At 31.2% G+C, this 26,364-nt stretch overlaps 1 protein-coding gene across 1 annotated transcript; it reads left to right on the top strand.

Annotated features, from left to right (window-relative positions):
• The first annotated feature begins 353 nt into the window (after positions 1-353).
• LOC129301104 (uncharacterized) lies at positions 354-25,222 on the top strand. Its single transcript, XM_054939704.1, is given in 9 exon segments — positions 354-1,046; positions 1,919-2,471; positions 2,532-2,750; positions 11,791-12,389; positions 13,270-13,959; positions 13,961-14,104; positions 17,914-18,137; positions 23,641-24,124; positions 24,713-25,222. Coding segments are annotated over 9 exon segments (4,116 nt in total).
• The last annotated feature ends 1,142 nt before the right edge of the window (positions 25,223-26,364 follow it).

The following is a 26,364-nucleotide window of genomic DNA, read 5'->3' as shown; positions in this document are numbered from 1 at the left end:
GTTCAAACTCATAAGGATAGTTGTGATTAGAAATATTGAAATTTTTTTTTGATAAAATTTATTGCCTACTTTTAAAGTCTTTTTCTTACCTGTGTAAGGTAGTTAGAAATATTCCATGCTAATTAACTAAGGATTAGAGTGGTAATTGTTTTTGGAGCAAGGACTTTTTTCCCCTCATTATCTAAAAGGAAACAAGGATCTACATCGCCTCGTTGCTTTCATTTCAAGTTGGTGGGCTAATTTATTAACCATCTTAATTTATCAATAAATCTTCTCGTTATAAAAATCCAAGCACCACAAACCCAATTTCTTGTACAATATCTCTTCTGTATCCAAAGCGCAGGCAATCAAACATGTTTCCTTCAACATTAGCGTTTCCTGCTGTCCTCTTCCTCACATTCTTATTCGTTTTATCCACTTCCATACTCTTTCCAAAACGACAACAAGATGATAAGAAACGACCGCCAGGCCCACCGTCCTTCCCGATCATCGGCAATCTCCACATGTTAGGCAAACTTCCCCACATCAGCCTTCGAACGTTGGCCCAAAACTACGGTCCCATCATGTCGTTGAAGCTGGGACAAGTGCCAGCGATTGTCGTTTCATCCGCTGAAGCCGCAGAGCTATTCCTCAAAACTCACGACGCCGTTTTCGCATCGCGACCCCAAATACAAGCGGTAGATCCACTTTCTAGAGGAACCAAGGGATTAGCGTTTGCAGAGTATGGTCCGTACTGGAGATATGTGAGGAAAGTGTGTACCCTCCATCTTCTAAGCACGTCAAGAGTGAAGATGTTAGGTCCTCTGAGGAGGGAGGAAGTGGGGCTGATGGCGAAGTCATTGGAGATCTTTGCGGCGGCGCGTGAGGTGGTGAATCTGAGTGAGGTGGTAGGGGACCTCGTAGAGAATATAATTTATAGGATGATCCTGGGATGTGCTAAGGATGATAAGTCTAACTTAAAAGGGCTTGTTGAGGAGGCACTGAGCTGCGCGGGACAGTTCAATCTGGTTGATTATGTCCCTTGGCTTGGTGTTTTTGATTTCCAGGTATGCTGTGCGCCAATGTTTTTCTCCAACTGGTATAACATATTGTTTTAATTTCGTTAACTCGCTATCATTTTCATGATTAGGGAAAATATCACTCCAAATCCTTGTACTTTAATGAGGTTTTGTTTGTAGTCCTTATAATTTATTTTCATGATTTTTCCTCTCTTTTATTGAAAAATACTCAGAAAGACCATTTGTTACGTCGGTCTAAATAATGTTGTTTTTGATTAGGTCCAATGTCCTTGTGTTTCTCTAATGCCCTTCTCCCTTTCACTGGCATGTCTTTTTAAGGAAATGATTCATTTTTCCTATTTTTTAATTAAATGATTTTTATAATTTTTACCACGCTAGCATTTTATTTTTTAGTCATTTAATGGGTTTAATAGTATTGAATCTATTTTAGCAAAATTAACATCATTTGAGTCATTTGATGATCGTTCATATTCTTGAAAATACTGAGACTAAAAACAAACATGGTCAATTAAAGTGGGAACCCGGGAAGTAGTTATTATTTGCCCAAAAATATGTGTTTATTCCAGAGGCATCCTTCTTGCCAAAGGAAAAATCCAATCGGCCAATTCTTTTTATCACTTGTGACTTTGTTTGGGGTGTGTGCTTACTAATATATTGTTAACTTTAATTGATGAGTTATTAAAGAGTGCTTTAATATTTTGTGCTAGGCAATCAATAAGAGTATGATAATAATTGGATTTCCTTCCATTTATCCCTGACTATAATTAGTTTTTTTCCCAAACTCCTCTAACGTTAATTAGTGTGTAAACTAGTGTGTATATGCATATGAAAACATTGAATTATTCATGTCAAACTTCAGATCTAATGATCTACTAGTATTTGACTAATACGCATGACAGGGTTTGACACAAAAACTAAGGAGAAGCATTAAGGCGCTCGATGATGTGCTGGAAAAGATAGTCAAAGAGCACGAACAAGAACAAGCTTCTAAAGAGGAAAATGTCCGGAACCACATCGACTTCATACACATAATGCTTTCTGTGATACGTCAACCAATGGATTTGCACGACGACCAAAACCATGCCATCGTTGATAGAGATCACCTCAAGGCTATTTTAGCAGATATGATTTTTGCCGCAACTGACACATCTGTCATTGTCATTGACTGGGCTTTATCTGAGCTCTTGAGGCATCCGAGAGTGATGAAAAATCTCCAAAACGAGCTGCAAGATGTGGTTGGAATGAACAGAATGGTGGAAGAGGCTGATTTAGCAAAGTTAGGTTACTTAGATTTGGTAATTAAGGAGACTCTTAGGCTACATCCACCTGCACCTTTACTAATTCCTCGAGAAAGTATGGATGATGTGACAATTAACGGATGTTACATAAGAAAAAAGACAAGGATAATAGTAAATGCATGGGCTATAAGTCGAGATCCTAAAGTATGGTCTGATGATGCTGATATGTTCTGTCCAGAGAGGTTCATTGATAACAATGTGGACATTCAAGGACTTAATTATCAATATTTACCATTTGGTTCAGGTCGTAGAAGATGTCCAGGAATTCAAATGGGTATGACTACAGTTAAATATGTTGTGGCTCAATTGATGCATTGCTTTAGTTGGGAGCTTCCTTATGGCATGTGTCCCAGTGACTTGGACATGACTGAAAAGTTTGGCCTCACAGTCCCAAGAAACAAGCATTTACTTGCTGTTCCAACCTATAAATTAGGCACGGACTATTCATACTGATCATGGTAAAGGGTTTTCAGGTGCTTTTTGTTTAACGTGCGTCCAGCGTACCTTTTCTGAAAATAAGGCTCAGATTTCTGGAGGAGTGATATATAATATTACCAAGATTCTTCATGTTGTTCCTTCGATTAAAATTATAGTTTAACTTGATGCGTTATATTGTATATGTTCTTGATCTCATTGGCTTGTAATGTTATTGAAAGACAAAGGAACTTTTCGTTTACGTGATTCTTGGTTTGATGCGTCAAGCATGTGTTGTTTTGGATTTGGATCTCTCTCATACTTTCTCCCAATACATCTTTCGATCATAATCAGTCTTATCCCTCCATTTAATTATTTGATTGATTTGATGGCCATATATTTATTTTATCATCACAATATTCCTTTTAAAAACATAACTTTATTTAACCATTAAATGAATTGAATATGATATTTTTTTGGGTGAAAGAATTGAATAAGATATTTAGTTTAGTGCTGTAATTAGCAAGCTTAAACCGTTAAATGAACCAAATGACTAATTACATGAGATGTGTATAAAAGTATATTGAGAGCGGACATGGAAACAATCCAAATTCATCTTATTTTAGTTTATGTTAATCACCTAAAAATATATATAAACTGTAATTTATTTCAGTAATTTAAAATATATAGTTTGATGCGTGTGTTTTTCTTTCTATTCTCGAATATATTTCTTTTTGGATAAACAAAGGTATCTCGAATATATTTCTCTTCTCTGGTATCTGTTTTAACTAATTGGTAGCATATGTGTGTGTGTGTGTGTGTGTTAATTGTTACACGTATAAGTATATGGATCTCGCAAATTTCGGGCCAAAAAAAAAATCTCCTAAATAGTATATTACAAATAAATATATTTCCTTTTTAGGAATTTGTTACCAAAATGTGATCAAGGGTCAAATTTGATACTTTAATTAGAGGCACAATTTCGGGTATTCCGGTGGGAGGAGAAATTTAAATTTACTTGAATTTAAGAAACAAAACAAAGTTTGAAGGAACTTTTGCACATGTAGCCCATTTAATAGAATCAAATAAAGATAACAACCCAACATTTTAAATATTTTGCAATGTGCCCCAATAAATATTTAAGTTAAATTAAAATAACAAAAAGGTCCATTTTTCTCAAATTTGAAATCTTGTTCTCATTTTCAATTCTAAAATATATTATACCCACTAAACTGACGGTAAAGTATTCAAAAGTTATGGAAATTTTACCATTATATTAGACAAGCTTTTTTTATTTGTTTTGGGAATAAAAAGGAAAAACTGCACCCCAATGCCAATTGATTGCAAATGGGCCACATTCCAGAATTAAAGATACCCTAAATATTATTTTTTTGCATTTTGCCTCAAATAAAACTAAACAAAACAATAGCTGAGTTATCCTGTACCAAAATAAAAAACATAGCTAAGTTGCCCAAAAATAGTTTGATTTTCTTTTGTCGGGCAAGCAACAATTCTTTATCATATCCATTATCAGAATAGTATAAATTCTTAATGTTGTACGTCTTCATAAAGCTATAAAATATATTTTAAAAACTGGATTGGATGATGAATTGAATAGGTCATCAGATCATGGCTCTTATGATTTAACCAATTAAACCAATGGTTAAATTGATAACAAAGTAATTAAATTAAAAATAATATTTACATGCGCATATATATATATATATATATCATTAAAAATATTGAGAATGATTTAGAATTGTTCAGTTATAATATATTAAATTTTAATTTTTGATTTTTTTCATATGTGTATTTTTTCATTTACCTTATTTGTGCTTTTAAAGAAAATAAGGTTTTAAGTTTCTCCACACTTTCATTCATATAATGCCAATAAACAAATCATGTATTGAATATTTTACTATATAACCAAAATTAAGTTAACGTTAATATTTTTAAATTGATTAAAAATTTTTATTACTAAAATAAGAGTAAAAAGTTAAAAAAATTCAAAACGGTCAAACCATGTTGGGTTTTGAGTTTTGCCGGTTTTTAAAACTTGATTGGGTCATAGCGAGTTAATCCAACTATTAGAACATAATAAATGAATAAATGGTTGAAGAAAACCAATTTTTTTACCAGTGACAATTTGACAAGTGAGTTGGAATGTGTCTCAAAACATTTAAACCTCTCCTTGTTCAATGCAGGGTTTTGGACAAGAAATCATACAACAAAACCGTTAATTAAATTTGATTTCGTGATAATTAAGGCCAAAATCAAAGCCAAAATGTGGTAGTTGAAATATTTAATCATTAATTATAATGACACCACCATTTTCAAAGATAATTTATTTAGTACAACTAAATTTGCCATCCCTAAATTAGTGCATTGCTTTAGTCTCTGGAGCTTCCCTGTTAGCATATATCTTAGTGACTTGGACACGTCGAAAAGTTTGGCCTCACAATTTGCCAAGAATCAACCGTTTGCTTGCTGTTCTACTGAAATTATTTTAATGTGCCAATTTTACCGTTTTATATATGCTTCATGTAAAAAAGTCGTTAATTTAAAATATGTGGCTTTATGATTGTTCTCCACTTCTATTGTCTCTCCCCTTGTTTTTATTCTAGCAAAGTGTAGAGTTGATAATATGAGTCAACTTATAACCCATGAGCTGGCGCTGCAGGCTTAGTGGGGCGGGTTGATATAGCCTACATTCAAGGCTGTGTGAGTATATATTGAGGTCTAAGGTGAAATTATTTGTAAAGCCTAGCATGTTTAATTGTCCCTTCAAAAAAAAAACCACTCATCATTTTTTACAAAATTATATATTAAAATTTTGTAATATAGCGATTCTAATAAATTATTAAATTAATTCAATAGTGAAATAAAAATTAGTATTGACAAAGTGCTCGTACCCCATCTTATATATTGAGATAGAATAGCACTAATATGGGATGGGAATACATTTTTAACAAAAAAAGATATAATTAAAACTAATAATATCAATGATTAGTGTGAAAAACTAATAATAATTATATAAATTATGAACAAAATTTTAGTAAGGCTTAAAGGTGCCGTGTTGATGGCCTAAAACTATACAAGGTCTAAATACTAATATCTGTCAATGTTTTAAGCTTTAAAATAAGAAAAGGAGAAAACAAAAAGTGAGACTATGAGAGAACTTTAAAGCAAGCTAATATAGTACAAATTAGTGTATTGTGGATCTCAATATATTTTTGTTATGTAGATAATGAACTCAACTCAATAATTAATATTATACAAGGAATGGTTGGAACTTTTCAACATGAAGAATAATAAATACTTTTCATTCTTTTTTTATCTACAATTAAATATACGATAATACAAATATCAATTACACACACATATATATAATAGGGGTATTAACAATTTTTTTTGGAGGCCTAAGGCAATTGCCTTACTTGCCTTGTAGCTTCCATGGCCCTGCCCGCATCTTGTGTAGATTGTATTTCTACCAACTTGCCAATCCACAACAGTTTGGTCGGTTAGCCAAGAAATATTTTTATGTACATTTTTTAATTTTAAAAATTACAAATTCATCATATTGTTAGAATTTTTATCTATCATTAATTATTAGTATCACATAATTAAACATGAAAATATAATTAACATGTAAAAGTCTAGAAAATAAAATAAAATTTGACATTAATTTGAGTAAAGGTTATTGGGCTAATCTTCTTTTTTTTTGGGTCTAGCTGAGAAATTTTGAGTTCATTGAAGCAAAATGTACTAACAAAGACAATACAAGGAAAATAAAGTTGAAATTTTTTCACAGCTTGACAGCCTAGTAACTCATAATTCAAAAGCTGTTGAAAACGATTTGAATGTTGATATATAAATCATTTTAAATGACTCTAAAAATGATTCATATACCACTCAAGACGGCACTACTTCAAATAGCAACATAACGATAAAGAGTTTGAATCCCATGTAACCTTAAAAAAAAAATAGATGGCTATATTGCTTTTGCCTACTTGAAAATATTTTACTCAAATTAAATTGTAAAAAAGTTTTTGGTTGGGTGCATGCTACATTAATGCACTCTACTGATCATGAATTTATAGCTATCTCAACTAATTAAATGTAATAGATAATAATGATAGTAGGTAATAAGCATGTAATTTAAATTATCCTAATAATTTGAATAATGATGAGGGTTTGAGAATTGAGAGAATGATCCTACGATTTCTATTTTGTTTTTAAAAAATAAGCGGCTCAACCTACCAACCCGTAGGCTAGCCTACTATGGGTTCAAGTTATGCAGGACAAGCCAAAATTGCTCTGCATAGAATTAAACCCACTTTTTTTTTCAACCCAACGTGCATTTTTTTGTGAGTTGAGCCCCCATATTACCAGCTATACCCACCCTAACCTGCCAGACCAACTTCCCGTTTACTCCATTTGGTGGAGTTGAAAGGAGGTAGGCTGGTGCATGCTATACCCACCATAGCCTAGGAGGTTTATAGTTGGTTGAGGAGGAATTGGAGAGTTGATCAATTTCTCTATATGACATGGGAAAGTAATTACTGTGTTCATTACTTGGCCAATCTTAGTGTCATTTTAGTAGGAGGTATTTATGTTTGGAAGGAGATGCTTGAGGTGATCGACTGACATGTCTTGCTGATAAGTGTGATTTTAGCTTCGATAGCGCCAGGGTTTGGCATTTGTTTCAGTTTTTTTCCCCTCTTTGTTTAGCTTTGGCATCCTCTCTTTCGGCCTAGGCCTCTTTGTTAAAAAAAATAAAAGGTTAATATATAATTTCAACATTTAATTATAAGTTTTTCCTATTTGGTATGTTATAAACACTAAACAATTAAAATTAAAGTAATTTCAACCCCATCATTAAATTAAAACAAACTTTCATTATTTAAAAAAAAAATGAGGCATGGTGTGCAATTTTTCTTAAAGGAATGTTGGAAAGAGAAGGGGAATGAAATTTGGGAGAAATTGCACATCAAGCCCCCTTTTTTTGAAAAAGCAACGACATTTGTATTAATTTAACGGTGAACAAAATTACCTCAAATTTAATTATTTAAAATTTATAATATATCAAATATAAGTTTAGAATTTAAATTGTCTTAGGACTTATAGTTCATGGTGTAGGTTACATATTAACAGAGGGGGAAAAAAAAGCAGTTCCGCCATAGCGGAAGAAAATCCTGCTGCAGTAGATATCAAGCTCAAAACGCACAACAACGTCAAATGATAGCAAGAAGTTGGCATTGGAGGACATGATTTTCAACCAGTGCATTGCTTTTGTTGGGAACTTCCTTAATTATGGCACACGTCTCCCAATGAATCGGACGTGAATGAGAAGTTTGGTGGCTCAGTTCCAGCATTTGCTAACTGCTCCAACTTATGGTTTACATGATTAGGCGAGAAGTCTTATTTGAAGTTATTTTTTATGCACACAAGGATTCGAATTTCGAATGCAAAATTTAGTGTCCTATGTTACGACACACGAAGCGTGGTGTGCGTGCGTGCGTAGGAGGAAATTAAAAGACTGTTATTATGTTATATTGTACGTACGTAACTTATTTCAATAATGAAATTTAGACCCCTTTTATAGGTAACATTTGTGTTTTTAATTCAATAAATTCACTCTTATTAATTGATAATGGTGATTTGAATGTAATGAATATTTCAGTTCATTTCCATAAATTTGTCGGATTATAAATAGGCGAGATTGTTCGCTATGTGTTAAATTAATTACATATACCTGCAATTTGAAATTAAGTGATCACCGACACAAATGGGTGCGGAGCCAAAATTTTAATTAGGGAGTCAGGATTACAAAATAAAAACATTCATATAATTAATTTTAATAAATTGGCTATTACAAAAATAAGTAATTTTTTTTAGAAAACCTTCTCAATCGTAATATTTTAATTTTTGAATAAGTAATTTCATAGTAAATATCAAATATATAGCATTCAAAATATCTTGAAATTTTTGTTACATTACTTCACAAAGTTTGTTAGTAATTCCCATAATTTCTTTTATCAAATATAAAATGAAAGCAAAATCAAATGATATTAATACTTACAAATATTAGTAGCATCACCTCAGTAGAAATAAATAGATTATGTGAAAACCACATCTTTAAGAACTAAAGCAGTTGCACTATACATAGATAAAAGACTACATATATAATTAAAATGAGAACATAATCTAATATCTTCAGGCCACTATAATGTGCTCTAACTTGATCATATAATATGCGCTAACTTAATCCCTTCCTGTCTGAATCTCATCAATTCCAACCAAATTATCAGCAATTTGAAATGCAAAAATATATTATGATTCATCATTGTGCTTAGAAGAACACTTCATTAACAATCATATTCAAGTTTTGAAAAAAATAAATGTGCATTAACTACTTCTTTACCTACAACAACAACATAGCTATATAAAATTGATGAAGTAAACAGTGCACATAATATTTTATGACGGTCGAAAACATATAACCCTTACAGTTTATTTAGAAAAAAAAGAGAAAAAAAAGTTAAAGAGGTCATGGGCCCATATCCCCCTATCTCCACCACTGGACACATATTTGACTGATCAAGATGAGAATGTTCCCACACATTTTCGGCTCCAAAGGGTACAACTAAGTATTCAAACCTTTATACTTGCAGTTCATTGACTTTTTTTGATCTGGCGTTTTCATTATATATTCTGTAACTACTACATCTCATGAGGATGTTGAAGGCATTGAAATATGAATGTACATAGATATAAAAGCTAGATGACTTTGTGTCTACCTCTCAACTTGATGAATTTTGAAAGTTTTTTCAATAAATTTTCAATTAATACTTGTTAATATTTTTTGTTAATTTCTCTCATATAAAACCTACAGATATATCTTTTCAATCAACCCAAAGCTACTCCACAGCCAGTAGATAAAAATTAATTTAAGAGTTCATGAGCAAAATAGACTTTCAAATATTGCGCGAAAAGTGCTCTGAATCCTAGTAAACTCTTAAATGTGCAAAATCAATCTAAACTTTTAAATTCATAGCAAATTAAACCCTATTATTAACTTTTTGTTAAGGCTATTACTATTCACTATGGGGCCCAGTCAAATGTTGACATGGCAATTTCTTGTTGATGTGTCATTTGTTAACTAGCACTATAAACTCTAAATTATTATGCGAGTAGCATCTTAAATCCTGGACTTTAAAATTTCAAGCAAATTACGCGCACCATTTATACATAGAACTTTGACTATTATATAAACCAAATTACCCTCAACATGGTCCGTCGTGGTGAACTTTGTGAAATGACATTTCCCCCTTTTTTTGCAATGTGTTCCAAACCATTGGTATCTCATGATATACTCTATAAATCGATTTAGTTTTATTTTGAATACTGTTTATTTATTTAATAGTAAAAACTTAAGATTTCATTAGAAAAGAAGTTTAAATATCAGAGAATTTTAATTAACTGGTTAGTTTGGGTTTTAACTTCGTTGTTGAAATCGTCAGCTTTTACATCCATTGTTTGTAAAATCCTTTGATATTTAAACTTCTTTTTAAATGAGATCTCAAGTTTTCGCCATTAAATAAATAAACATGATTCAAGATAAGACTAAATAAGAGTTATATAGTCTATAAAAATATGTGATACCAATCGTTTAAAAAACATTTGTCATTTCAAAAAATTATGGGTCATTCGCCATGGCCAACAATGTGTTCATTGTGATGGACTATGTTGAGATTAATTTGATCTATATAATAATTAATATTTTACATATAAACGATGGAGGTAATATACTTGAAATTTCAAAGCTCAGGGTTTATGATGCTACTCGCGTAATAATTTAGGATTTGTAGTGCTAATTAACAAATGACACATTTGCAAGGATTGCCATGTCAATATTTGACTAGGGCCCATGATGAATAGTAGTAGTATTATCAAAAATTTAACGGTAGGGTTTAATTTATTATGAATTTAAAAGTTTAAAGCCAATTTTGTATATTTTAAGAGTTCAGGATCAAGGGTGCCTTTTGTGCATATTTCAAGATCTATTTTGCTCATTAACCCTTAACTTAACTAAAATGTATGACCAGGAAAGTGTCGTTTGGAATGACTAAACTAGCCAAGACAAAAGAGTCACTTGGGTGAATACCAGGAGGCACATCTTATTTCTAATATATATTTTTCGAAATTTCATATGCGTTTGATGATGGTACTCTAAAGCTATTTTGGTGATCTGCATTATAATTAATTAATTAATTAATTAATTATGTTGTTTCTCTCTTCCATCGAAAATTGACTCTTGAAGCACCTCTCTCGAAAGCATCATAAATAAATCTTAATTTGGCTGATTCCATTCTTTAATTTGTTTTTTTTTTTTTGCCTTTACAATCAATGTAAGAGGCCATTTTATCTTCAAGAACATTGGATTTGTATTGCAGGGTACAAATCTACTTATTCCATTCCCACATGGCACAAGAACAACCATTAATGTAATGGAACGAGTGTTAGAAATTTTGTTATACAATACTCATAAAGTACTAAATTTCAAATTTTTGAAAGAGATAGCTTACACAAGGGGGTGTTTTGATCATGAGAATTATTTTAATTTTTTTTAAAAGAAATGAATCTTGATAATTTTCAAGTGTTTGATGAAATTTAATAACTATATTTGAAACACTTATTAAGTAAGTAAATTTATGCCACTCATTGAATCCAAATTCAAGAACATTACGTGCATGCATAATTGAAAATTGAAAGAATATTGTGAAGAAAAATATTTTTAAGAGAAGATATAAAAATAAAAAAATAATACCTAAAATGAATTATTGGACCTTTTTTAATCATATATAAACAATTGATCTCTCAAGTCTTGTCTATCGACTAGCTAGATCTCCACTTTCCGGTGAAAGATCATAATTCTCTCTTTTGTCTCTAAAGCAAGCAAACAGACATGTTTTGTTTACCATTAACTATTCCTGCTATCCTCTTTCTCACATTTATCATTCTACCCACAACCATACTCTTCTTAAAACGACAAAAAGATAATCAGAAACCACCACCAGGCCCACCGTCCCTTCCGATCATCGGCAACCTCCACATGTTGGGCAAACGGCCACACGACAGCCTTCAATCACTGGCCAAAATATACGGTCCGATCATGTCGTTGAAGCTTGGACAAGTTCCTACGGTTGTCGTTTCGTCCCCTGAAGCTGCGGAGCAAATCCTGAAGACGCACGACACCGTTTTTGCATCTCGACCCAAAGTGCAATCAACAGATCCTTTCAAAAAAGGAGTGAGGGGAGTGGTGTTTGCAGAGTACGGTCCATACTGGAGATATGTGAGGAAAGTGTGTACACTTCAACTTCTAAGCGCGTCAAGAGTGCAGATGTCTGCTCCTTTGAGGAGGGAGGAGGTGGTAGCGACGGTGACGGCGCTAGAGAGAGGGGCAGCTGCCGGAGAGGTCGTGGACGTCAGTGAGAAGGTGGGGCAGCTTTTGGAGAACATAATGTACAGGATGGTACTGGGACGTCGTAAGGATGATAGGTTCCAGTTACGTGAGCTCACGAACGAGGTTCTGAACTTGGTGGGACAGTTTAATATTGCTGATTTCATCCCTTGGCTTGGCGTGCTTGATCTCCAGGTATGTCTAGGGCCTAACATTCTCTCTACTGGTAATCAAGACATCAATCAAATATAATATTATATGCTGTTGGGATTTTTGAGGGAGCTTGAAACAATGTTGAAAGTTTTGCATTTGATTAAGTTATATTTAATGACTAATACTCCTCTAGTCCTATTTATAGATAGAGAAGATTAATTTTGATCTTGTTTGTAGGGAACTTCACTATTTTATATATTTATCTTAACCTTCTTATCCTTATTAAATGTTAAAAAAATATTAAAATATTTCTTTGTCTTTATTAGTGGATAGAGGTGAGAATTTATTAAATTTTAAAATAGAGTTAATAAAATTTAAAATTTTTCTTAATTTCAATAAAATATGTTGGAAGTGACTTATAAATAAAATTAATGAGAATATTTCCTTCGATCCTATTTATAAGAAGAGAGAAAAATTATTTGGACCATATTTAGAAGTAAAGACATTAATTTTTATAACAATTTTTTTCATTTACTCCCATTAAGTGCTGGTGAGTTAAAATACATTATTAAATAAGTATGTATATTTAGTATGAATAAATCATTTGAAAACTTATTTAAATTTTTAGATAGGAGTTAATGAGTTTTACAATTTTTTTAATTCTTGTAAAATATGTTGAAAATAACTTATAATGAGGACCATAAAAATATATAATAAAGTAGAAGAACTCAAACTCAATTAAGCCTTGAAATTTTTAGTTGAGATGTGTCATCGTTTTTGTTGATTAATATTGCATGTTTGTTTTTTTCCCCGTTTCTAAGCTTTTAGTTACGTTGTTACACAAAATAGCATAAACGAGAATAATATGTATTTAGTGTTATACTTAAATCATTTAAGGAGCAATTCAACCAATGTTTGCCAGGGTTTGACACGAAAGTTAAGGAGAAACAGAAAGGCACTTGACGATGCATTGGAGAAGATAATCGTTGAGCATGAGCTAGCACCTAAAGAACAAAATGTGCAACACCACAACGACTTCATACACATATTGCTTTCGTTGCTTCATCAACCCATGGATTTGGTGCACGATGATCAAAACCACGTCATTGATAGGGCTAACCTCACAGCTCTTTTATTAGATATGATCATTGCAGCAACCGACTCTTCCTCGGTTGTAATAGAGTGGGCTTTGTCTGAACTCTTGAGGAATCCGAGAGTGATGAAAAATCTCCAAAATGAATTGCAAAAGGTGGTTGGAATGAACAGGATGGTTGAGGAATCTGATGTAGCAAACTTGACTTACTTAGACATGGTAATCAAAGAGACACTTAGGCTGCATCCTGCTGGACCTTTTCTTGTCCCTCGAGAAACTATGGAGGATGTCACGGTTAATGGATATTACATAAGAAAAAAGACGAGGATTATAGTAAATGTATGGGCTATAGGACGAGATCCTAATGTTTGGACTGACAATGCTCATATGTTTTACCCAGAAAGATTTGTTAATTCCGACATAGACGTTCAAGGGCATGATTTCCAACTGTTACCATTTGGTTCGGGTCGTAGAGGATGTGCCGGGACACAATTGGGTCTAGCTACAGTTAAATTTGTTTTTAGCTCAATTGGTGCATTGCTTTAATTGGGAGCTTCCTTGTGGCATGTGTCCCAGTGACTTGGACATGAACGAAAATTTTGGTCTCACAATCCCAAGAATGAAGCACTTGCTAGCTATTCCAACTTATCGGTTGCATAATCAGGTAAGGACTATTTGTGAAAGTATGTTAAATTAATGTGCAATGTCATGACTGATCTGTGCAAGACAAATCAAGAATATATACAGTGACGACTTTGCAATTTTACATCAATATATCAGATAAAATGTTTCTTTTGCTAAAATTAAATGGGTTTGTAAGTTTCTTAATGCTTAGATGATATATATGTTTCTTCCCATTTCTATTCTCCCCAAGGGAAGTTGTGGCGTGTGCGCATTTGTGAGAATCATCATCTTCACTAAATGCCCTTTTCTGTTTTAGATGTGCTTTTGTGAAATTAAAGCTACAATTTTTTACTTCTCATAAATGTTGTCTCATCATAACCCCCCCCCCCAAAAAAAACCATAATTGAATATTTCAGTTTGGGTATCATGGCTTTAACAATATGTTGAAGTTTTTAGTGACTGCACTGAGTATCTCTGCTTATAAGGGAAGGGAGTACCAACATCCATTTCAAGATATCATTTTTTTTCTGTGTAAAAATTGGAATTTTCTATAAACTTCATGTTTAGGGAAGTTACTTAGCTTGAAAAATATCAAATTTGAATTTTCAAAACAATATGCATATTTTTCTAACTTGAGTATCCAAAATATATACAATTATGCCAAAATATATTGAAATCCTAAGAAAAATATTATGAAATGATATAAAATCTTAGAAGTTAACAAAAATAAAAGAGACGTAAACGGGATTAATAAATACACACACACACACAAACTGTTTCCTTAATAACAAGTATTAATGTGGATCTTACAAATAGTGCAGAATAACAATTGAAGATCAATTTCAAGTATTTACGTGGGTGCAGAAAATTGAATTGTTGATGCCCTAAAGCCCAAAATTTGATTTTAAGTTACCCCGGAATAAAACCATTTTCTTCGTCATTTATTGCATCAAATTTTTGTCTAATCCTTACAACACATAGAGATACAATGTTAATCAATTTATAATTGTTAATGAATCACAACGAATTAGGACCAATTGGACATGTGGCAGTATAAATGAATAGCATATTCCAGATCATTTGGGCACCCCCCAAATTAGGTGGTATATTCTCATAGTATTTGACGATTAAAAAAAAAATACAGCACTTTTTTATAAAGATATCGCTGTTTTTATTTTGTAGAATTATATTACTTTATTTTTCAGCACTTTTTTCCATACAGAGGTTACGGGAAAAAAAAAAACATATGAGAGGGTGATTGCACTAGGAGCATGTTGCTCGGATCCATGCATGTTGGTGTGAGTAAGTGGACTACAATACCTAAAGATGTCGTATCTAAATTCATAAATTGTATCCATATGATGAGTCTTACGGGTTATTATTGGCTAGCCGTTAGCGTAATTGTTATCTTCTCCAAACATGTACTAATTATGTGAGACGAAATTGGATGCTTAATTTCCATAACCCTTACTATCTCCAAAATTTTTGTATACATAAGTTATAATAAGTGTTTGTAACCTTTATAAGCTCCCAATAAATATTTTTTAATAAGTACTTTTAATTCCCGTAACATTCCATTTAGAATTAAGTTCTTCAATAATCTCTTTATTAATACTAATTTCTCACTTGAGGTTATTATAAATAGCACTCATTTCACTGTATATGAAATCATAAAAGAATAATATAATTTTTTTTTATCAAAGTGAGAGTGTTCTTTTTTTCTTCCTTAACTCCTAAGCCATAATGAGTTGCAGTACAATTTCTTATGATGAGTTGTCTAACTTCGTCAATCATGATGTATTCACGATTCTAGCACAATTTTAGTGCATTAAAACTATGGAATGTTTTTCACCACACCACAAGTCCCATTATCAAGATATATAGTGATTTCTTTATGCTGTAAGTCCGCATCAACCTCTCACATTTATTTATTTTTTAACTTTGAATATTAATGTATTATATTTTAATATAAACTGAACCTGACGCGTTTAAGTCTTAAAAAATGAGTTTGGTGTTTATTTTAATATCATAAAATTGAGTATTTTAAATCTTTAATTAAATTTAACCTTTAAAATATGTGTTTTAATTTAAAATAAAGATTTATATTATTTATTTTGAATTTTACAATAGCTTAATTTTTTATTTAAAAATAAATATGCAATATTATATTTTTATTAAACAACTTTTAAAAAAATTAAAAAGACACTCCTAGACTCAATACTAAACCCAATCAATAAAGATCAAATTTTAAAAATAATCAATCGATCGATCTAATAATATAAATTAAAACACATAGGCAAAAACCACCATTCCCGGTGTCATAAAAACCACAGTTCTACTAGATAAGCAAAGATTAAATCCCATAGGTCCTGTTTGGTTATTAAAAAGGAACATAATAAAATGGATTGAAACAATCAAAATAAAAATGAACTAAATCACCATTCCCCTTATGGTAAGCATAGTAAAACTTATTAATATATACTATAAATATAGGCATTATTACACCTTCCAAAATTCTAATGAATCATTATTCACATCCTCATGAACTAAATTACCCCTCCCTCTTGTGAATGTATTTACTTACACTCTTTAATCATCTTATTTTTATCTTTATTTTTTCAATATATTTCTTTCATTTCATTTCTAGTAAGCAATGGAACCATAATTGTAAGGCATTTCATTATTAAATCCATCCACTTGTCTCAATTCTATTCATTACCATAAACATATCTTCTTAAAAGCATCACATGGATAAATTCTAGTTTTGGGTTAAAAGAACTTTTGAACCCAAACTCATAAGAGTTCGTCGACCTATTTCTTAGCTCTACCAAAAGAGTTGGGTCTAGTAGCAAGAACAAAACATAAATTTTAATATTTTTTAACCCTAAAGTAAAACATAGTTTTAAAGATGACAGACTCTCACATTTTTATTTCAATAAGGTAAGGAAAAAGTAGAATGAACATAATGGATGGAATGAATGATAAAATAAAAAATTAAAAACTTAACATTATATGCTTAATACATTCTTTAAATTTATCCTATCAAATTAATACGAGTAAATTTTAATTTATTAATAATATTAAATACCTCATCTTTTCACACCTTTTATTAATCTTTACCGAGTAACCACCACGCAACCGCATTAATTAAATATAACGTCAAGAAATTAAGGCACAGGCCTAACCCAAAATGTGGTAGTTGAAAAAATCAATAATTATAAAAGCATGTCGCACTATTTCAAAGATCATCATTGATTTAACACGATTAAATTTTGTTGTCGCTCAATCACTGCATTGCTATGATCTGGTGCTTCTTTGTACCATGTGCCTAAGTGACCTGGTCATAACGATAAGTTTGGCTTCACAATTCCAAATATCAAGTGTTGGCTTGCTGTTTCCACACATTTAATTAATACAGTAATAAATTTGAAAAAAAAAATCATTTTGAAAAGTACCAAGTATTGTGCATTTGGGACCAAGTTCAATTCATAAAAAAATGTCTTACAAATAAGACAAGAACACTCATTAAGTGAGCATATTTAGATCATTTACTGAATCCAAACTCCATAAACATTACATGCATGCATAATTAAAAATTGAAAGAAAATGGTGAAAATAAATATTTTAATATGAGAAATAAAAAAAATAATACCTAAAATGAATTATTGAACCATTTCTTTTTTAGTCACATTTAAATAATTGATATCTCTCAAGTCTCAACTTCTCGACAAGCTAGATCTCTACTTTCCAGTGAAAGATCATAATTTTCTCTGTTGTCTCTAAAGCAAGCTAGATCATGTTTTCTTTACCATTAACCATTCCTAATATCCTAGAGAACAAAACGTGCAGTACCATAACGACTTCATACACATATTGCTTTCGTTGCTGCATCAACCCATGGATTTGCTGCACGATGATCACAACCACGTCATTGATAGGGCTAACCTCACGGCTCTTTCATTAGATATGATCCTCGCGGCCACTGATACTTCCACAGTTGTAATACAGTGGGCTTTGTCTGAACTCTTGAGGAATCCGAGAGTTATGAAAATGTCCAAAATGAATTGCAAAAGGTGGTTGGAATATACAGGATGGTTGAGGAATCTGATTTACAAAACTTGAGTTACTCATATATGGTAATCAAAGAGACACTTAACTCCTGTTTGGTTAATAGAAATGAATAGAATAAAACAGATTGAAAAAATAAAAGTAAAAATAAGATAATCAAAGAGGACATGTGAGCAAATTCATAAGGAAGAGGGGTAATTTAGTTCATAATGTTAAGAATCACATTCATGAAATTTTTTGAGTGTTATGATTTTTACATTTATAGGATATATTAATGAGTTTTATCATATTTATTGTGAAAAAAAGAGTACTATAGTTCATTTTTATGTTAATTTTTCAATCCATGCACTCAGCCCAAAGTCATCATCCAAGCCCATGTCTAGTTCATCTAAGCTCAAGAATTCTAAACATTTGGTTAAATTATAGCATTAAGTGTATAGTTGTCATTGGTAATGTTCTAGAACATTATGTTATAAATACAGATCATACACATGTCTAGGTCACTGCTCACATTCTGTTAGAATCTGTACAATTTGTACACTTTATTGTACCTATGATTGTTCAAGAAGGAAATATAAAATTACTTTAAATTCTTCATGGTATCAGAGCCTTCCCGACTAGTGTCTCGGAATGGCCTTTTTGCCTTCTTCCTCTTCTAACCACTCAATAGGTGCTATGGTCACCACACAGCTTCTTCCCCTACTCACCAGGTGCTAGGATCCTAACCCTTCTAATTTAATTACTGTTAAACTCACCCTTGATAACTACCTTATATGGCATGCTCAAGTTGTTCCTTATTACCTTTATGGTCAAATTTTTTTTGGTTATGTTGATGGTAGTAATCCTGTGACCCCTAAATATCTTCCCATGGGTGTTACTAATCCTAATTTTACCTAGTGGTCTCATCAGGATTAGCTTATTTTGGCTATTTTAATCTCCTTTTTGTCTGAACATCTGATGGTGCAGGTTATGAAGTACCGTACCTCTCAAGCTATGTGGATTGTGTATAGAAAGATGGCTCGAGAAAAATGATTTTGAGAGGATCCAAGTCCCCCAAACACCTTCATATACCAAATAATAAAATTCCCTTTCCTTTTTTTAGGCATATACCAAACGTATTTTGAACCTACAAAAATAAAAAGGAAAAATATCATTCAATGATTGTTGAGTCAATTTAATATTAAATAAGAAATAAAAGATTTTGGAATATCACTATAGAATCAAGAGATTAATTTAAAAATAATTTTAGATGACAAAAGGCTATAATATCTTGCTTTTCTTTTTTAATTGATAAGTAGGCATTCATTACTTAGCGAGTACTCATTTACATTTAAAAACCATTTGTAATTGATAAATTTAAAAATATGAAAGAATTTAGTTGTGGAAAGGACAAGTGTAGATCATAATGATTCAATAAATAGTCATTCATTAATTAACAAATAACTATTCATATTTAACAAGATACTATTTGTTAATTGACAAGTTTAATAATATGAAAGAGTTTAATTGTGAGAAAGGATAAGTGTAGATAATGTTTTAATAAGTAGTTATTTATTAATTTACAAATATCCCTTTACATTTCATAAGAAGTCATTCACTAATTGACAAGTTTAAAAATCTAAAAGAACTTGGTTAATGGGACAAGTGTAGATCATATTTCAAAGAGTAGCCATTCGTTAATTAGCAAGTACCCATTTACATTTAATAAGAAACAATTCACTAATTGACAAGTTTAAAAAAGAAAAATAGGGGTATTATAGTCTTTTCTCATATGACATTATTTTTAAATCAGTCCCCAATCATGTAATGATATTTTAGAATCTTCTAATCTTTGTTTGATATTAAATTGCCTTAGCAGCCCTTGAATGATATTTTTTCAAATAAAAACCTCTTAAAAAGTCTCTTTCCCTCTTCCCTTTGTCGTAAAAATACTCTCTCTTATCAAACATGCATGACTTTATGACTCTCGCTTAATTCATCCTTTTAGTAGAGAATTTAAACTCGAAAGCGAAAAGGAAAAGAAAAGGGCAAAAAGATGGAAATCGTTGGAAGCTAATTAATCAAATGCATCCTTTTTTATATACTATTACTCCTTTTAAATCGTATAGCTTAGTATTATTTTTTCTTTGTGAACATAGTTTATTATTATTTAATTGTTTGGGCAACGTATCTTCAATTGATTTAATTGTATTTGGGCAACATTTCTTCAATTATTGAACTAATTGAAAGGTTTCTTGAATGTTGCTTTCGTAGAAAACTTCTATATTAGTGTGATTGTGGGTGATCTCTCCTCATCAACTAATTAATTGACTTCAATTGCGGTTCCAATGCACCAAAGGCTGTCTTAATATATCCACATAACTTAATGTAGAAACTTATTAATTAAGCTCTGACGTGGCTTATAATATTATTGTAAAAATCTATCTTCGAATGATATTCTTTTTGTGTGGAATTTTTTAATATTCTTTAATCTTAAACATTACGTTGTATATATCTTATTACTCCCTCCGTTTAAAAATATAAAGCATTTTTTGAGGGGTTGAATGTTAAAAAATGTAAGGCATTTTTAGTCTTTTAAGGTATAATAATTGCCTTTTTTTTTCTAAAAGTGTCCCTATTAAATAAATTATTTTATATTTATTTTACGGTATTTATAGGTGTAAATAAAAAAAGATATGGTTAATTTGAAAATAAGTGACTACTTTATTAAGAGGTAAAATTTGGTTAAAAATGCCTTACATTTTTTAATGAAAGGAGTATATTTTTGTTTATATATCATTATCAAATTTTTATTTTGGATAAAGGTGTAAATTTACCCTGAAACTTTTCCTCCAGGAGCACCTAATATCTTGAACTTTTTTTTGAGCAATATTGTCCTAAAACTTTCCAAAACGGTACAATATTATCCTACCATTAGAGTTAACCATTAGTTGACCGTTTTGTCTAATTGGACTTGCCATGTGGTATTTTTTTAAAAAAATAAAAAATGGTAAACGTGCAAATTTACCTTGGGACATTTCCTCCAGGGGCGCTTGGTATTCTCAATATTTTTTAGGAGCAATGTTGCTTTGTTGTCAAAGTTGACTATGTATGACTTCACTTGCCACGTGATAGCCACATGGCATTTTTAAAAAATTAAAAAAAAATGTTGTCCCCTCCCTCCTTGTGTCTCAGTTGCACATTGCTCTCCTTCCTTTACAATAGGTCATTCTTCTTGTCTTCATTCCTCCCTCCTCCACCTCGGCATTTGCAAGACAAGAGCTAAATGAGAAGCTCCATAGCCGTCCCCCACTGAGTTGTTACTTCTCCCTACTTGATGTTGGTCACTCTAAGTTTTTTTATTTTTTGTTCTTGTTTTTTTGGATATTTTGTGTTGTTCTTGAATTCTTGGGTTCTTAATTGCATTCTTTATTTTCTTCCTCTCTACCCCTTATCTTTGATTGTTTTTCGATGTTGAAAATTTAGGTTTGATTGTTTTTTTTTATGTTGAAAATATGAGTTTAATTTTTCATCTTAATATTATGAGTTATTTTGTATTTCTAGTGTTGTGGATGAAGAAAAAGAAGAAGCTAATGAAAACGAAGCATAGCTCTTTTTATTTTTTTTATTTTTTAAAAAATACCATGTGGCTATCACGTGGTAAGTGAAGTCAAATAAAATGGTCAATTCTAACAGCAAGGCAACATTGCTCCCAAAAAAAATTAAGGATATCAAGTGCCTCTGGAGAAAAATTTTCAAAGTAAATTTGCACATTTACCTTTTTTTTATTTTTTTTAAATGGCACGTGGCAAATTCAATCAGACAAAATAGTCAACTCTGACGGTAGGGTAATAATGCATCGTTTGGAAAGTTCCAGGGCAATATTGCTCCAAAAAAAGTTCAGGATATCAGGCGCTTTTAGAGGGAAAGTTTCAGAGTAAATTTACGCCTTTACCCTTTTATTTTTATGCATATACACTTTAATTTAATATACAAAATTAAAATATAGTTTATTTACGCCTAATTAACCTGACCAGGCGCAACTGTTATCCAATCATTGAAACTTCAACCAGCATATCAACATGCTTAATGGCAGTTCTGATTTTAGTTATCCAGACAAAGACAAATATTTTATTAATTTTCTACCTAAAGTATGAAAATAGGGTATGAAAAAAGATAGACAATGCAACAACGTATCCTAGCCAAATCAAGGGAGCAAGGGTGAAGGCTAAGAGGGATCAGCAGGGCCACAACCCCCCTAATTTTCTTAATTTTTTAGTAAAATATAGGGATTATGTATTTTTGACCATTTAAGTTAGCAAATTATAGAAGCTTTGAGATGCTACATAAAATTTTTATTTCAATTTAATAGCAGTCTTTTACACATGTATAGTTTAACTGTTGTAGTAATTTAAAGATATAGTTGTCATAAAATCTATTTATTTTCAACAAGATAACATTACAATATCTCTTAAAGCATTGATATCATTTAATTCTACTGTTATTTTATATTTGATAAAAGAAATTATGAGAATTATTACTAACAAACTTTATAAAGCATTGCATCAAAAATTTCAAGATATATTGAATGAAGAACAGGTCAATTGAAAGAATTAAATAGTAAATTTAATAAGTAAGTAATAGAGTTTTTTTTATATTGAACAGAACTTTAGATCTCAAGGATGTATTTAAATTATTCAATGTTTACAGAAAAGATGAAATATTCTCTAATTTAATGATAGTTTATATTGATAAGGAATTTTTTAAAATTTTATCATAAATCATAATAATTGTTATGCCATGAAAAATTAATGAGTAAAACTTAAAAAAATGAAGATATATATATATATATATATTTATTTATTTATTTTTGTTGTGTGTGTGTGTGTAAAATCAAATATAAATATATAAGTTGAAATATTTATGTTATGTTAATGATATATATAAATTTAATTTTTTTTCGATTATCATATATGATACGTCATTTTGGTCCCCTTCACAAAATTTTCTAGCTCCACCCTGCAAGGGAGAACGAAAATATATACAAAAGTAAAGAACACTTTTGCCCATTTGTTGAGGGTTTGATTTTATATTATACATCTGCTGCTTTATTCAAGAGCAACAACATACAAAAAGAAAATATCTTAACATATTATATCCCACATATTTTTAAGGCCAATCCATAAAATTATTTCTCTTTTTTTAAAAAATATTAATCCTTCATCAAAGACGCCTTTTGCAAGTGATGCAAACCATTTACCCACTAATCATACGTACATTAGCATTGATTATGATTTATTTCTTGAATTAATAAAACTTTCGATGAGTTGATTTGCAGTATTTAATAACGTGGAAAAAAATATAAAACCTTTTGAACTTTTTTTTTTCCTTGAGGGACCTATAATATCTTAAATTCCTTTTCAAGTAATGTCATCCTGAAACTTTTTAAAACAATGCAACATCAACCTACCATTAAATTTGATGACGTTGAAATACCCTTCTGGCATGTTTTTCATTTTTCCTGACCAGGAGGGGTGTAGAGCCTAGCAACTTTCAATCGCTGGCCCAAAAATATGGTCCCATCGTGTCGTTGAAGCTGGGACAAGTTCCTACGATTGTCGTTTCATCCCATGAAGCTGCGGAGCTATTCTTCAAAACACACGACGCCGTTTTTGCATCTCGACCTGACTTACAAGCAGCGGATCCACTTTCTGACGGTATCAAGGGCCTAGCAAGTGTAGAGTACGGTCCGTACTGGAGATATGTGAGGAAAGTGTGTACTCTTCATCTTCTAAGCGCGTCGAGGGTGGAGAAGTTTGCTCCTTTGAGGAGGGACGAAATGGGAGGGATGGCAAAGTCACTGGAGAGAGCTGCGGCGGCGCGTGAGGTCGTGAATCTGAGGGAGGTGGTGGGGGACCTCGTAGAGAATATAATTTATCAGATGATCCTGGGATGTGCAAAGGATGATAAGTCCAACTTAAAAGGGCTTGTTGAGGAGGCATTGAGTTGTACGGTACAATTCAATCTGGTTGATTATGTCCCTTGGATTGTGTGTTTGATCTCCAGGTATGCTAAATTGAGTAAAGAAAAATTATGGGTGTGTGTGAGAGGATGAGTTACAAGCTCTTTCATCATACATTATATATCCAACATTGTTGAGATTATAACTCAAATTGTTATAATTTATAGTGACTATTTTTATTCGTTGGCTTGGCTTAAAATCTATCATATTTATAATTGAGATTTTAGAATACATTATTTATTAGATAAGTTAATATTTTTAATATTTATTGTGAAATTATTTCTTGATCAATGTCCGTAAATTTCTTGTTCCTCATATCCGTAGTCTTCCCGCATTAAATTTTCTGTTACTTCTGTACAAATTTAAATTATTTTATATTTTTAATTTGCACTTATCTTTTGCGGTTCCCTGCCAAAGCCGCTAAAAAAAAAAAAAAAAAATCAGTCACTTCTGTATGCCAGGGCTTGCCACGAAAATTAAGAGGAAATCGTAAGGCAATTAAAGATATGCGCTGGAAAAGAGAATGATGAGCAGCACCATAAGGATTTCATGCACATAATGCTTTCCTTGATGCATCAGCAAACGGATTTGAAGGACAAGCAAAAGCATGCCATTGAAAGAGCTCACCTCAAGGTTATTTTGTTAGAGATTATTTTAGCGGCAGGTGACACTTCTAGTGTTGTAATTGATTGGTCTTTATCCGAGATTTTGATGCACCCGAGAGTAGTGAAGAATCTCCAAAACGAGCTCCAAAACGTGGTCAGAATGAACAGAATGGTGGAGGAGGCTGATCTAGCAAGTTTAAGTTACTTAGATTTGGTAATTAAGGAGACTCACAGACTACATGCACTCGCACCTCTAATCAATCGAGAAAGTTTGGAAGATGTCACAGTTAGTGGATATTACAAAAGAAAAAGGTCAAGGATCATCATAAATGTTTGGGCTGTAGGACGAGATCCTAAAGTATGGTCAGATGATGCTTGTATTTTCTATTCAGAGAGGTTCGTTGATAGCAATGTAGACGTTCGAGGACATGATAATCAACTGTTACCATTGGGTTTAGGTCGTAGAATATGTCCAGGAATTTAGTTGGGGATGACTACAGTTAAACTTGTTTGCTACAAAACAAAAATTAACTTTCAGCAGCGATTTTTGTCGCCTCTAAAAACTAAAAAGTTGTTATTAAAAGTTTTCAATGACGATAAAAAGTTGCCACAATATTGTCGCGAGAGCTCTTATCACTGATTTTATTTGCAGTGATAATAAAGTTGCTACTAAAAGTTAAAAATCTTTGTCGCAGTAAAAAAAAATTGTCACCACAAAAAAAATAGTCACCATTAAAAATTGATGCAAAAACTATCAATCAGTGGCGATTTTTTTGTTGTCACTGAAAAATAATGCTAGTTTACCTGCTCATGCGACATCACGTCACCCCTCCACGTGGTGCCCTCACCTCAAGCCACGTATTATCATGTTATTAATTTATATTTTTATTTCACAAGTGCCTCCTTCAAAGTTTGAACTCATGAACTCCTCCTTTTGTCATTGAGTTGGAATGAACCTACAATTTATTATTATATAATTAATATATATATATATATATATTTTATTAAACTATACAAATACACATATATCTTAAATATTAAATATTATAAAATACTAATACTATCATTAAATACTTCAATTCAATTCTTTTAATTTATTAAAATTATGAAATATATTATTTATTTTGTCTAAAGTAAACTATAAGTATAATTGATACAATATCAATTGTACTATTTATTTTAATTTTTTTACTTCTTGAAGTTATTATATTATTTATTTTAATATTCATATTTATGACTATGATATAAAAAATGTCTAAGAATAAATAGTAAAAATATAGATGATTATACATTAGTTGATAATTATTATTTTTTCTAGCTAGTTTTATTTAAAATTTTATTTTTACTTTTCATTTAACAATAACTCTTAAGTAATGTAATTGGCTTATTTTTACATTACATTTTACTTTTTTAATTAGTTCTCATATTTAAATTATAATTTTATAAGAAAATTATACACTATACTGTCTAATTTTTTATATTTATGTCGCAAGATAGCATCAAACAAAAAAAAATCATATAGCATCACATACATAGATATATTTCATATATTATAAAAGTTAAAAGTAGAATTTTAGAATATCTCATTTTTCTTCTTTTCATCTTTCTATTTCCTATCATTAGTCA

Source organism: Prosopis cineraria, unplaced genomic scaffold, assembly GCF_029017545.1.
Source record: "Prosopis cineraria cultivar Desert tree isolate PC_DT_omini unplaced genomic scaffold, ASM2901754v1 PC1, whole genome shotgun sequence".
NCBI lineage: Eukaryota > Viridiplantae > Streptophyta > Magnoliopsida > Fabales > Fabaceae > Prosopis > Prosopis cineraria.
The sequence above is the reverse complement of the archived record's forward strand: the minus strand, read 5'-3'. Positions and strand labels throughout refer to the sequence as shown.